This window comes from Glossina fuscipes, unplaced genomic scaffold, assembly GCF_014805625.2.
Source record: "Glossina fuscipes isolate IAEA_lab_2018 unplaced genomic scaffold, Yale_Gfus_2 0, whole genome shotgun sequence".
In the NCBI taxonomy this organism is placed as follows: Eukaryota; Metazoa; Arthropoda; class Insecta; order Diptera; family Glossinidae; genus Glossina; species Glossina fuscipes.
This window is the reverse complement of record NW_023998414.1, coordinates 16,574,109-16,589,136: the sequence shown is the minus strand read 5'-3', so window position 1 is coordinate 16,589,136 and position 15,028 is coordinate 16,574,109. Positions and strand designations below refer to the sequence as shown.

The following is a 15,028-nucleotide window of genomic DNA, read 5'->3' as shown; positions in this document are numbered from 1 at the left end:
ACAGATAAATAGTAACTTCAAGTCCTTAAATCACGCATCTCGATACTTCATATCGTTTTGCGCATTTTTTTAACTGGTTTCCGTATTTTTGGTGGCGCTACTTTTACCAATTTCAAAACAATAGAAAAATCCGATTTTGTTTATAGTTTAAGCCTTTCTTTTTGATGGGGTCAAAAGTACAATACTGACTTGGTGTTGGATTGGAAAGTGTTATGACAATTTTTGCTCTATTGGCTGTTTAGAAATCTTGAAATAAATGACCTAGAGAAAAACGTTTGAAGCAAATGATGACGTCACTACAGAAACTGAAACGCATTTTGACTATCTTTCTATAAAAACGGCATCGAAGACATGTTGTCGAAGCGTTGGATTAATTGCATCTCTGTTAACTGTGGGAAAAAGTCGTACGTAGTCCCGGAAATTGTTGATCGATGTATTTTATGCGGCCGTGCTGAGAGGAAGGCACAAACGGGCCTTAAAAAATAACACATATATCCTATGTATATGTACCACTTATGTGCATGTATGTGCATGTATGTGCATGTATGTGCATGTATGTGTGTGTGTGTGTGTGTGTGTGTGTGTGTGCTCGCTTCTCAATGCGCTTTGTCGCCTAATGCAGAGTAGTGTAAACAGTGTACGTGGCCTATAATAAATATTTCATGATTTAGATGCATTTGTGCAGCATACTTAGAAGCGCATATTTAATCAGGATCAACAGCAATCACAAGGTAGAATGAAAAGATTCAAAATAAAAATTCCTTTTTTTTTGCTTTCTGCTCAAGGTTTTACATGGAAATCTTTTAGTGTTTAAAGAAAAGATTTGTTTTTTATTTTTCGGTTTTACACTCCTTAAGGGTCATAAGGACACATATACGTGCAGCCATCTATATATATGTATATTACATTTTATTTGCAATATAATCATACATGTACATGAAGTTTTTAAATTGTTTCATTGTGCTTTAGTGCATTTTCTTGTGCATTTACGTACACACATCTATAAATGAAGATTTTCAAAAGGGTATGTGTGTGTGTGTGTGTGTGTATGTGCGTTTTTGTCTATAATATATGTCACTTTGTCGAAACGTGTTTTCCTTCTCCTTTAGACCAAGGTACGCATTGAGCGCATTTCGGTAGGGAGAAGAGGCGCATGGTTAACTGCGAGTTTTTCTAATGACACAAGAAGATACGATTACGTGCTAATGTAATTGTGAAAGAGCAAAATTGTGGGGCAACACACATTTTTAAATTACTGAAGAAGTACTGATGAAGATTGATTTAGAAACAACAAAATGTCTGTGACATTATTTGTTATGGTTTTTGTGACACCATTTAAAAATGTATTAAGGAAATAATAAGATAAGATAAGGCAGATAGAGGTTACCTTCCATTTTTGTGGGGGCTAACAAACCGTAACGGATTTAATTTTAATAGCAATTAATTTGGTAGAGAAAGTTAAGAAAATAAAAAAAACTGTTGCGACTTATTTGATATTAAATTGTATTAAAACAAATTAGAAATTTTCGTAGATATTTCCATATACACGAAAGTATATTTAAACAATGATTTTCCAACGATTTAGTATAGTGCTTTACTTATGCTTTTGTCGAATCAACTTGAGCGTGCCAGTAAACGCCTGTATCCAATTGCGATGTAGGTAAGGCGGGCATTTACAAGTTACTCTCCGGCGAATGAAGGGTTAAAAGGATGAGTATGACGCCGAAGTAGATGACTTATTCAACAATCTGCTGACAGTCATGATGAGACTTGCATCTACCATGAACGTTTATAGTACCGAATTCTAGCTTTCGAGTAGCGGCTACCCGGTTATGCGTTCATCGCTGCTCTGCTCGACAATCAATATGCGATCGAGGTATTTGGCGCATTCAAAATTACAGAGTTAATTGATTTAACCTTAGTTTTAGTTTTAATTTAGGAAGTGAGGGAACCTACAGTTAATTAATGTATCAAAATATAAAAACAAGCAAATTCCAAAAAACAAAGTTGTTTTCTTCATACGCGCGTACTTATGATGCTATCTACATACGATATTATTATAATAGTTTATTTAGAATTCTCGCTATTTTCGCATGAAATAATTTTATTTTTGATTCGCACAACACTTCTAATCTTCTTGTCGCGCGTAAATCCCTGCAAAATTGAATGATTAATATAGATTGTTATAGAAGCCTTGTAAGCAAATCAAAAACTAAATAGTTTGATATTTTTTTATTTTCAAGTTTGCTTGAAGGGGATGTAGGCACGAAAACCTAAAAAAAAAAAAATTAAATTAAATTTTTTTATTATCAGTCCAGACCGCTCCTTAAATAAATATCTTATGTAACTATTTTCATCGAGCAATATCGAAAGGCCGACCCCTCTGCCTTGCCGTGTAAAGGCTACCTTTTCACGAGTATGCTTACATGGAAGCGAGTCCGAAAAATAGATGTCTACGGTTCGAAACTATCGCAGTAAATTTTTATGTTAAATCACTCTTCTCATTTAATTTCAATAATAATATAAAATATTAAAAATTAAATGGTTCCGCCATTTAAAGCTTAACATTTTCAAGAACAATTATAAGAGAGGAAGTTCAAAACTCGTCGCCTCCCATCCAAATTGTTCACGTTCATTTAATGCGACAAACTACTCCCTTTACATCGATTTTTGTCGGACGATAATAAAAGTTGCAGACTCTTTTTCATAACGGGAATTTTTTTAAATAAGTCGTTTTTGAAAATGGTTCGCGTCCATCCATCCTTCAAAATGGGAACATTGAAATTGCTTATCAGATTTGCTCAAAATGTCTGCGAAACTACTATTAATGGCTTGAATGCAAAGGTACACGTATGGGCATGTATTGCACAGGCTTGATATTGCCCGTACAACAACACAAAACAAACGGTTATATCGTAAACATTTCGTGGTATAACTTGGAGAGATCTTTGTCTCTAATATTTATACATTATTTTCGTTGTTGCTTCGCTTGTAAGACGCTTGAGCGTCTAACAAATTGATGTGAATGCAGCAAATAAAGCTGCCAACGAAATCCGTTAACTGTTAACAGTTCTTTCGTTTTCAAGTTCCCGGCAGACTTTTGCCATGCCCTTCTTATTGACTTTGAGCCGGAAGTAATTTTTAATTTTTTTATTATCATTATTAATTCATTCGTCTAAGACTGAATTCTTTAAAGCATTAGTATCTAAAGGCTATCAGCCTTATTGAAATTACAACAGCACTTGGAAGATTGCACTCGCGGCCATTCAGGCAGATGAATATTTTCTAGATAACTCAATGAATGAATGAATGAATGAATGAATGAATGAATTTTTAGATGATCAATGAATGTGAAGATCAGCTGTTTCGTCATTTTAGCATATTCATAAGTATACTATTGAAAGTGAAATTGAATAGTCGAGTAAAAGAAATGAAATTGCAGTGTTCAGCAGAAGGAGACCATTTGGCCATTATGAAATACAAAAATGGCAACTGGCCGATGAGTAATTGAAATTTTACTTGTTTCGCGAACAAAAATATTAGAAACTAAATTCAATGACTGATATATATTGCATTTATGACTTTTTGATGATTTTTAATTAATTTGACGGTTTCAGCGCCGTAGATTATTCGGATACTGGGTTGTATTCGATAAAAAGTCCGCTCTTATCCTTTAGAAATCTCTATTAGAAATTGCTTTGTCTGCATTTATTTATTGTTTTTTTTTTTTTTTTTTTTTTTTTTTTTTTTTTGTGTGATATTTTTAAATATTTAAAAAAAAAAGAAAAATTATGAATGCATTGCGGGCGGTTATATTCAATAAAAAAAGTGTTTATATGTAAGCGTTTAAAGAAAGAAATTCGAAATAATTCCTATATAGGACGATTTATGTAGTGAAGAGCGAAGAGAATTTCGATTGAATTATTAATAATTAGAACAAATAATAAAAAATAACAAAAGAACATATAAAATCATTTTCATTTCTAAATAAGTTCAATTAAATTACAGATGGAAACAAATGATAAAAACCAAGCGAACTATCAACAGCACCGAATGAATAGATCAGCAGCAATAACGGAAACAAAGCGAACAGAAGCACAAATGATGAAAGGAAATGGTCCTAAGCAAATAACGCAAGAACAGACGTCAGCATCACCGACAGTAACAATGACAACAATAACAACGACACCGAAAGCAAACATTGATTATAATGGCGATGATGAAGGAGTTAAGGCCAAAGTTAAACAGGAATTAAACACGAACGGCACTCTTGGTAGCAAACGATCAGGTGGCGGTGGAGCAGTGACTGCTGTGGAAATGTTAAACACTTATAAAGGTGCGACCACTTTATGCACACCTTCAACGCCGCGCATAGAATTGAGTCGCGCCTCATCGTCATCGCATCATGAAGAGGATAGCCGCGAGAGCAGTCCAGAAAATGTGTTTGAACAGGTGATTCTTTTCTTAACGATTTCCGTTTAACTTGCTTTAATGCTTCTTTTGCGCGTGCGGGGGCGGAAGTCTGACGTACGGGTCGGACAAAAAATTTCAGCCTACGAAGGTGTCTTTTTTCTTTTTTGCTTTGACTTGGCTTACGCTATATGTAATTTACGTCAATAGTTTCTTATACATCACAAATAGCGCACTGACACATACACACACACACACACACACACACGCACACTATACACTCGCACTGCACTTCCCATTGAATATGTAACAATAACTCTGTTGTCTGTTGTCTGTTGTCTGTGTTCACTGCCACTGGTATTCTGCTTTGCTGTGGCTCTGGGTGTTTGTTTTTACCGTCTTCTTCCATTTTAATGTTGTTTCTCGGTATGTTTTTCTTTTTTTCCTAGTCTATCTTTTCGATTTTTTTTTTTTTTTTTGCTCTCTTTTCTATAAAGACAGGTTTTTATCTCACTTACATAACGTCTTAAATCAATTCTTGGCTCTTCTTTTTTTTTTTACTAACCCAGTTTTTTCAGCTAAGAGTTTTAGTTTGTAATATTATCGTTATCCCGGACATAGAGGGAGTAAGAACAAGGGAGAACAATTTACAATTTCTCATGAATTTTCTACTATAGCTTAGAGGGAAATGACTTATAATAGGTGAATGCATACTTATACACTCAACTGTTTGTGGTACAAGATATATTAAGTTTTTAAGAAGAAATTTAACTAAATAGACTGAACTTTTATTATATGATTTTCGATTTTGGGAAATTTTTTTATCATATCAAAATAAGTCAAGTCAAACTTTTAGAATTTTATGATGGAAATTGATTCAGAATAACGATTGGGCATATAACTCTTCCGCGGTACGTTTGGATTGCATAAGTCTGTTGTTGGGTACACTTTCCATATGAGTGCCTTTTGAAAATCAATACTTTTTATGGCAACAACGTTTAGCCTTCGATATTTTTTAACAAAAATAAGTGACGACTATCAAGTTTTTCTAATTGACGTCTTCGAGTTCTCCATCTAAAACACAAATGCACAACATGCACAATAATGAAACATAGAGAGGTGGTATGATCGATGGCTTGGGGTATACTCATTTTGTCAAACGAAAGCTTCAGAGATCCTGTAAAGTGTATATAGTCTCGATCAGCGTGAAAATTTGAATCGATTATGTTCTATGTGCGAGAGGTGTGTGGATGACACTTTCTTGGCCGCGAAAACAAAGCTTTTGACTTTAATTTTGGTAGAAACATTTGAAGTTACCGTACACCGAATTTCGTCTAAGTAACACTAACATTTATACACACAAGCTAGACAGACAAGCCTAACTCACAGCATTTCCTGATTCAATGGATATAATAAATTTTTTCGATGTTTGCATAACTTTCAACGTACACGTACATCCTCGTAAATTTAAGGTTCCGTGTACCATAGGTAGTATAAGAACAATCAATATTCTATTGTTGAACCTATATGGCAACCCTTTCTAGCAACGTAAATATTTCTTTCAGTTGCTTTCCGTCAACTTTAATTTCTTTCTATTCGCTTCGCCGTAACTAGACGGATAAGGATCATTGAAGTGATGTATACCGAAGTATTTTTAATACTGGTCTATCTAATCTATATCACCGAGTGGGTCTGGCCGATTTGTTCTATGTTGTGTAGTTACTATAAGATAGAATGAGAATTTGTATCGTTTATGATTAGTGATCGAAATACAAAATATTTTCTTTTGGCTTTGAAAAGAAAGATGTTTTCAGTTCGCGTCGTGCTGCATGCATATTTCTTGGTCGATTTGTCCCATTTTCAACGACAAGCTGCGTGAAAGCATTTCCAATGTTTCGAAGCCGATACCTTAAGAATGCGGAAAGACTTGGATTCAGCCCAACAAACCATTTTCGCCCGTATTCGAAAACCGAGATTAGTTTTCATTCTAAAACCGAACTTTCGGAGAACTTTCGGGTAGACCTAGTACGTAATTTGACAGTGTAAGTAGTAGAAGATAATCTCCATCGTGGTTGATTTAAAAATGTCTTTGTTATTTTCATCACATAGGACAATGTTTTAATGAATGAGACGAGTTCTCGCTAAAGGTTGACAATAATACAAAACTTGAACGTCCACTTGCACTTTTGATTTTTTCTTCTCACTTATCCCATAAGCATTACACAATAGGTCACAGTATTTATGGAATAACAATAATTGTTTCTTTTTCTTTTAATATTTAATTTTCTAGAATGTATAATTAATGGTAATTTTTTGCTTGTATTCCATTTTCTTATTATACTTTTTATGCCCACTTTCTTTCGTTGTATTTTTAATCCGTCTTCCTGGTATCCATTATAAACGATTTCTATGAAAATTTGGTATTAATTAAAAAAAATTTTAATTTGCGTTTTTTTTTTTTTTGATTTGTTGAAAAAATAAATTGATGTGATTTTATGTTCAAAAAAAAAAAAAAAAAAAAAAATGGAAAATTATATTTTTATATATATACAATTCAAAATTTAAAAAACAAAACAAAAAACCAAAAAAAAAAAAACTAATTAAGTAAAGGTGGGCACTGGCACCCTACAGGAATCAATTGATTTAGGCTTTCGTGAAGAAGGCGCTCTAGAATTGCGCAGCTCTACAGAAGAATTATATTTCATGGATCCCCAGCAAAAGAGAGAGGAGGAAGCTAAGTTGCTACAACAACAACAACAACAACAACAACAACAGCAGCAGCAACAAATGCAACAACAGGTAAGTTTATTGTAAAATTTAAAACAAAAAAAGAAGAAAAGAAAAAAAGATTGTATCAAAAGCATATTTAGTTTACAATCTTCACGATACAAGTGCAATCGCAAAAAACAATATATTTACGCGAAGCTTAGGGCCCTTCTTTTAATAGCAAACAAGTTTTAATCAACAGTTCCGCTACGTTAAGCACTGTGTGTAATATGTGTAGTGTACCTAAATTGCAAAGATTCCAACACAAGATTTATTATTTACTTCCTGGAGCAAGAAAATATCTTAAACAAGTAAGAAAATTATATTCGGGCGCGATCGAATCTCTTATACCTATCATCGTTACACCAAACAAGGGCCGAGAAGAAAACAATAATATTGAGTGGACGTGGCCGATTTTTTTTCTACTTCCAAAATAAAAATTTTTATCGCGTAGCCGTTCAGAAATTGTAAGGGTGCTCTTTGAAAAATTCGGCACACATCCTAATTTTTTCGCGAATTTGTAGGCGAATCTTTATTTTTGCTAGCGCAAGAATGTTTACCACATATGCTGCATGCTTGGGCAGACGGGCAGACACTTTTAAAAAGCGCAGAAACAAGCTTCAAAAACCCAACAAAGTATATAAGTTCTTGGCCAGTTTCAAAGTTGGGATGCACGTTACCATGTCCGTGTGGTTTCTATCGTTAGCATTCTTCCATTCGTTAAAATGAAGACGTCGCCTTCAAATAGGCACAAGAATTTGAAAATAATCCAACCCGATCAGAGGATACGTGTGCAACTTTCGCACGTCTATACAACCAAAGCTGAGAATACCATTTGCTTTCCATGTTTTTTACTTGTCTCTCGTAATGTACAGCGCATGCACTATATAAATTTCTATTTTTATTCTGAAAATAGAAAAAATCAGGCGCGATCATCCCATATTATAAAATATCAAAATTTAATTATTATCTTTTTTTTAATCCTTTTGAGGATACGAGTGATGGGCATAAAAGATTCGGTCACGGCCGAATATTACTTTCTTAGTTGTTTTTATTTTAAGTTCAATTAAAAACGTATTGAGAATTCGTCGTCTATCGGCGTAGGCTAATGGTCAACGATGGTCATCCCAAAGTAAAAAGTCGAATAGAGTTATATCGCATGATTTTTGTGGCAACCTTATGTATAGGTCTTTATATATTACATGGTCGTTGAACTTTTCTCGTCATAAACTGATCGTGTTACATATGTATGTACGGCAGGATTGCAGGATTCTGTTAAAACCATATATCATCCCATCCGAAATCATCTACTTCGTGCCACCTATAATATGAAATCGTGTTTCTTTAGCGCTCTGCATTGAGGATAGGAGCGATACAATTGTGATCTTCAAAATCGATGTTCTCAGTCCACAAACAAATTTATTCCAAATATCAATTAGAAGTGTGTTTAGTCAAGTATAATAAGTAATATATCAAGCTAAGCTGTGATTTTGTGTGTCACTTATATCGGTTCAGTTCTTTTCTGTGGTAACTTTTAGATTAGAGTTACAAAGCTACCTACTTATCCGAGCTATACGGTGCTGATCAATCCACTCTCTTACCCTCTTTTTGGGCGATTCAAATTGACTACAACGTCTTATGTTAGATTCTGAGGATAGGCACTTGGGATGATGTCTTAGAATACTTCTGTGGTAATTTTTTTTGGCATCTGCTCTAGGTATTGTGCGTACAAAATTCTCTTATAAACAAGTGTCTGCCATTTGATTGGGGTGCGAAGAGAATCTTGAGACCTTTTGACTGTTACTAGTGGTTTTCTAATCGGGCCTGTTGAAAGCGTTTCTAACATTTAATACAATAACATCGCAAAATTCTTTTATGCCATTTCCTTTTATGCTCCCTCAATAACGTTAGTCATAGAACACGTTTTCAGAAAACTGAATTGGAGGCGTACAGACCTGACGCGGACAACTCTTTCATTAAATATTTTGTACAATAATCATTATCATTGTTACCTATCTCTTCGCACAAATTTCTTTAGCAGTCAACTTTTAGATGGTAGATCTCATGCATGTGCAGGCTTTTTTCTTGTTCTAACAAAGTCTCTAATCTTGGCAATCTCACATCGAATGTTTTATATTGATTAATAGTTTCTGGGACGGCAGTAAGAAACAATTTTTTTTCCTTTTATTCATCGAGAAAATCAATATCAAGAATAATGCGGTCATTCCAACATTTCCCGAACTTTTCAAGACTTTCAAAACATGTTTCCTATTTGCGGTTTAGCGTAATCGCATCATTTGATCAAAATCCCTTTGTGATTTTGTGCCAACAAATAATAGTCAGTGAGAACGCAATGGAGAAAATACTGCGGTTAGAGGAGCTCTTCGCGCCTCAATTCCTGCAATTTTGCCATCAGTTCATGTTCTTTAGGCACTGTGAGTATACACGGTATCCAGCTCTCTAGAAGAAAGGGAAATTTTCACTGCCTTTTATACATTTACAATCTCAGTGCACTTTTGTAACTTCACTTTTCGACTATCGAGCGTAATTTTCTGTATTTTTATTTTTTATGTGTTTCTGGTGTAAATCATCTCTTTTGGGCTTTTAGTCCGTTTAGCAGTATGCGTGTCCCATGAACAGATTGTTTCGACGAAGCAGAATTCCCATAACAATATTCAAACCAATATATAATAAAAAAAGCAATGAGTGAATTTTTCCTGATTCAAAAATACCAAAAGTAGCGCCACTAAGGCCATCGTCACTTGTAGAAATAAATAATCGAAATGATATGAAATTCTGCGGTCGCCAGAAGAGTCAACGCCTTTAACAAAATAATATAAATTTTCTGTTAAACACAGCACTCATCTGTCAGTGCTGGGAATTTCAGACCTGTCTATTATACGGGGTCAGCATGTATTAGATGTAATCCATGGTAGCATTTGAATTCCTTCCTCCATGCCATTGCTATCGCAATTTCTATTGCTGTAGACAAAGCTATCGCTATCAGTGCTAGTATGTCTACTACTATGGCTTTGGTTCTAGGTGTGGTTGTGACTTTAGGTAGAAATAGAAATAGGCAGATGATTATAAGATAGAAATAACGGTGTGCACGATAGTTTTCCGAAGAAATGTGGGTATATTCCATTCCATTAAATAATAATGAAATCATTATCATTGTCTTTAGATAATCGCTAAAGTGTCCGAAAAGGAGCTAAGCTAAGCGACATTCATCCCTTACTATTGTCAGTGTAGTTAGTTAATTGTACAATACGCTTGAAATGTTTATTGAAAACTTTCAAACAGAGGAACATATTCTCCTCCAATCTTAACTCAAAAACTTTGTATTAAGCGTATGCCGTTCTGCAAGCTGTAGTTTACTGAGTAAACGGTACAAAAGTTAGAAGTGTATGCATATAAATTTATCATTACGAGATCATCACTCTTAGAAACGGTAATTAAAAGATTGCCACTCGCCATCTTCATATATTTATAAAAAATCGATTTCATGTAGAATAATTTTTTATTGAAAATTAAATGAAATCAAAAGACCTTATATTATATATATTGTAGCTAAGCACCCACAAAAGACAATAAATATCCTTATTCTAGTAATGAACTCAACATCAAAACAATGAAGCCACCTTGAATGAAAATGGGGAATATTTTATTAGAAATTACGTTTCAACGAAACTTCTGCAACAAAAGGTTACATGCATCAAGACAATGCATGTTTTGTTTTTAGAAAATTAATAAAACAAAAAGAGAAAAAACAAAAAAAAAGGAGAGAGAAAGAAACTAACTTTTCTGAATATCTAATAGAATGTTGGAAGAAAACTATATATGTATATTTAAATTAATAAATGAAATAAACTAAAACTTTATGCTACTAGATGACAACTATAATAAATTGAAAAACTAAAGCAAGAAAAAACAAAAAAAAAAAAAATAAAATAAAATAAAACAATATATTGTTGCTTACATTACGTAGTTTGTTGAAAAAATCAATGTAGAATATTTTGCACTCTTGTAGTTTTCGTTTTAAATGAGGAAACAACATCTCCTAAGCAAGTTTATTAAATTAATAAAAGTTCGATGAAAATAAGTGAAAACTTTTAAATTTATATTGAAAGAAGCGACTTCAAGTTAAAAGAGAAATTGAAATATGATTTAATTAAGTCTCGTAATTGTCCCCAATAGATTTTTTTTGTAGTGTTCAACAACGACATCGGCCACAGTATACAATATTAACAGGATTAGAAATTGTGTGCGTGTGACAACCGAAATCACTATCACCAACATCATCGGCATCGTGACTAACGTCATTATCGTCATCATCATCACAAAATCAGTTGTTGGTAGGAAAGATTAAATTTTCTCACCTACAATTCAGCATATATTACACATATTTTATTGGGAGCTTGAATTAATTTTCTTCGTTTAACATTTCATACCACACTTCACGAACTTTCATCCGACTTGTAGACAACAATGTTTGACAACATCGGTCAATCACTCAGGGTGTGTGTGTTCAAATCGTTAAGTGCCATGTAATTTGCGACTAAGCGCTCACTATAGCTAACAAGCAAGTGAGCTCTACTGTACTGAGATTTGATCCCGCGATCACTGACTTGATAGTGACAATTCGTATCTAGTCGGCTGCAAATGCTCTTCCCTAAACTGGCTGATAGCTGTATTACAGTCAACCGAAATAATAAAATGCCGAATCTCGCCATATATTGCACATAAATTGCCGGTAAAGTAAAAGAAATCTGTTTTAAAGCAACTAATAGGATTTGAGAGGACTTTAAGATTAACAAGAGAACTTCTTTTTTGTTCTCGCTATCTTCTTGTTTGAAGCACTCGCTTAGCTAATAGGACAAATCCTGTTGAAGTAAGAGCCCGTTGCCACCTGGTAGATATGTTGATCAAACAAATAGAGAAAAGTAGTGATGTTCTAAATAATATACATTTCCGTATACTATGAGCTAACTATATTATAAACTCAACTCTTTTTTCACACGAACTTTTTTTATCCGGTTCACCAAAAAGCAACCATACACTTTCTTACATACATTTTTTGTTCTAGCACGAATCCCAAATAGAAATTTTCTTTAATTCTAGTTCAACGTACGCTTAAGTTTTGCGCAGCTGGGCATCAACGATTATATAAGCATCCTAAGACACAAAAAAAAAAAAAAAAACGCTGCTAATAGCAAACTTTATAACAGCAAGAAAAACAGCAGACGGCGTTAATAACGAATGCCATTCTTCATTAGAATCAAACTCAATGATTATTGGTCTAGCCCATGATAAACGTACTCGCTTGTTATCAACTAGCGATGAATAGTTGAGAAACTAATTTTTATTCCTAATTTCAACTGAAATTTTTATATGTCGCACGTATGAAGTGAACTTTTATTGCACACTAATTTTTTCATTTCTTTTGCAAATAGAAATGAATTTTTATTGTTTCATAAATATTTCATATGGATTTCATTATTACTTCTGTTGCGCGGTCTTTTGGGAACATATTTAGAGTTTCTTCATTTTACACGATTTTATTGAGTTGCGAAATATATCCTCAAATTTACTACATATCACATGTATTTTTTATGCGATTTTTTGCACATACCTTCGTTCCAAGGATGATATCGGCCGCGTAAAAAAGGAGTTGAGCGTACTTATTAAGAAAAATACGCTAGAAATTAATTCAAGTTCTCGATTAACGTCGTTGCCTGCTCATCACGACAATGTTGTCTGAATGACGACATTGTTAACTGTATTTCGCCTTGTGGAACTGAATATAAAAAAACAAAAAATTGCACAATTTACAATTGAGGCCCCCTGCGTACATATGCAAAATGCACACATACGGTTATTGACGTGCTTGCAAATGTTGTATGCATCCATTCGGATTACTCTCGATATGTATGCGGAATAGGCATCTATATGTAATCAGGTGTTTGTGTTTGTTTCCCCCTATCAACACTAAATATTATTTCAGTGTAATATTTGCTCTATTGACACAAATGGTTATCTCTCGGTTATTTAAATGGAAATTAATTAAGAATTTTTAAAAGTGCTTTAATATTATACGTGATCTGACCCATTTCATTTCATATAGTTTAGATATTCAAACTTTGGAAAAGGTTTATTTTGATTTTGGCAAAAGAAAAAAAACAAGTGAAAACTTCGTAGTTGCGCTAAGCTCACTAATAAATACCCTATCCCACATTACTACTTTTCATAGAGCACAAAAATATGCCCTCTTTTTATGTGAACTAACTACTATGTAACTGTAGATTAAAAATTAGACCTCTTTACAAATAAAGATTTAGTTTCCGTAAGCATGGCCGTGCCAAAGAAAAAGGTCCAAAAATTGTGGTACATATTCCAAATTCGGCCTAATTACATTTGATGTCAAACTACTATCATGCATCAACTTTCATCATAATATATTAAAACTTGACCATTTCTGTCTTAAAAAGCAAAAGTTTTCCTAAAGATCCTTCTTACTTACGGGAAATATGCAACAACTCTCTGGAAATATGACTCAAAATCAAAAATTGATTTAAAAAAAAAAAAAAAAAAAAAACAGCGAATAATTGACTTTTTTCTTTTTTCCAAAAAAATCGCTCCCATAGAGCAATAGAGTGGATTCATTTTCAGGTGACAAAAAGATCGTTTAAAACTCACTAAAAAGCTTCATTTCGAAGAAAGTTAAAAAATTGAGACGTAACGTCCCGATGTCCGCTGACAAACCGGGTTATTTTAGCGTGATCCGACTTGTGCCATGCGATTGTCCTATTGGCTTTGAATTTTTTTGTGTATGCAGCAGGATAGCGTTCATAATTTGTTGACAGTAGTTGACAGCTTTCGTTGTATCTGTTGTAATAAGAATCTACGTTCTATGTTTGTAAATCGATTTTTTTTCTTTTTTAGATAAGTTAGAAATTACGTTTTTATGATTTTTAAGTATGAAGACCGACCCAATCCGATGTGCTGAGGGATTAAGTAAATTCAAAATCCCTTGCAAATGATTATGAAAAACCTTAGAATCGCAGATCTACAAATCAATGCTTGATCAAAGATTAAAAATTAAAGGTTTTTTTAACGAGAAGTTTTAACACCAACATAAACTTTTTGATATTGACGCAGCCATGTTCTTTTTGTTTGTAGCAAGCCTTTTTAGTTAGAACCTTGATGTATACTTGAAAAGAAAGAATTTCTTTTACGCACTAATTCCATTTTGACGCTCAAGGCAAAAAAAGAGAAAAAATCATATAACATTAATTTTAATTATAAACAATCTTTTGTAACGTTGAACATGACGGTGGCACTTAATGTTATCTGCAAAAAGAGGGAGAAAAGGCAAAAAACTGCACACCTCATTGCTATAGATTTGAGGGAAAATGCTCCAGCCTGTCTTAAGTTTTGTTTAACTTGTTGCTACAACAGTGCCATGACCGTACGTTGCTCGTACGTATGCGGTTTTATTCGACATACTCGACATAATCGAAACAAAACATTTCTACTTTCCACGCAAGACTCATATATGTACACTTACACACCTGCATATATTTTCTATTCTATTCTGAGCGACCTGACAAACGAACTGACAAACCGACTAAATGAAGGAAATTTCTCCTTTTTTGGTCTGTTGATGTTCGACTTGCTAGTTTACATTTTTAAATGAATGAAATCAACAATAATAGTAATAATAACAATAACAACAACAATAATGTCAACAGTTTTCGACATTTCCTTTTTACAATAATATGCGAGCATGTGTGCGTGCATGTGCAAATACTAGAACGGTAATTTTTAATTATGTGTATAGGTAGACATAAAT

General features: G+C 33.6%; 1 protein-coding gene across 2 annotated transcripts in view; it reads left to right on the top strand.

Annotated features, from left to right (window-relative positions):
- The window catches only part of LOC119632214 (serine/arginine repetitive matrix protein 2), a 46,827-nt gene that overhangs the window by 24,619 nt on the left and 7,180 nt on the right, over window positions 1-15,028 (top strand). For both annotated transcript variants that reach the window (XM_038025024.1, XM_038025030.1), the window contains 2 exons: window positions 4,009-4,452; window positions 7,021-7,209. In XM_038025024.1, the coding sequence (XP_037880952.1) occupies window positions 4,009-4,452; window positions 7,021-7,209 (633 nt within the window). The remainder of the gene's footprint in view (window positions 1-4,008; window positions 4,453-7,020; window positions 7,210-15,028) is intronic.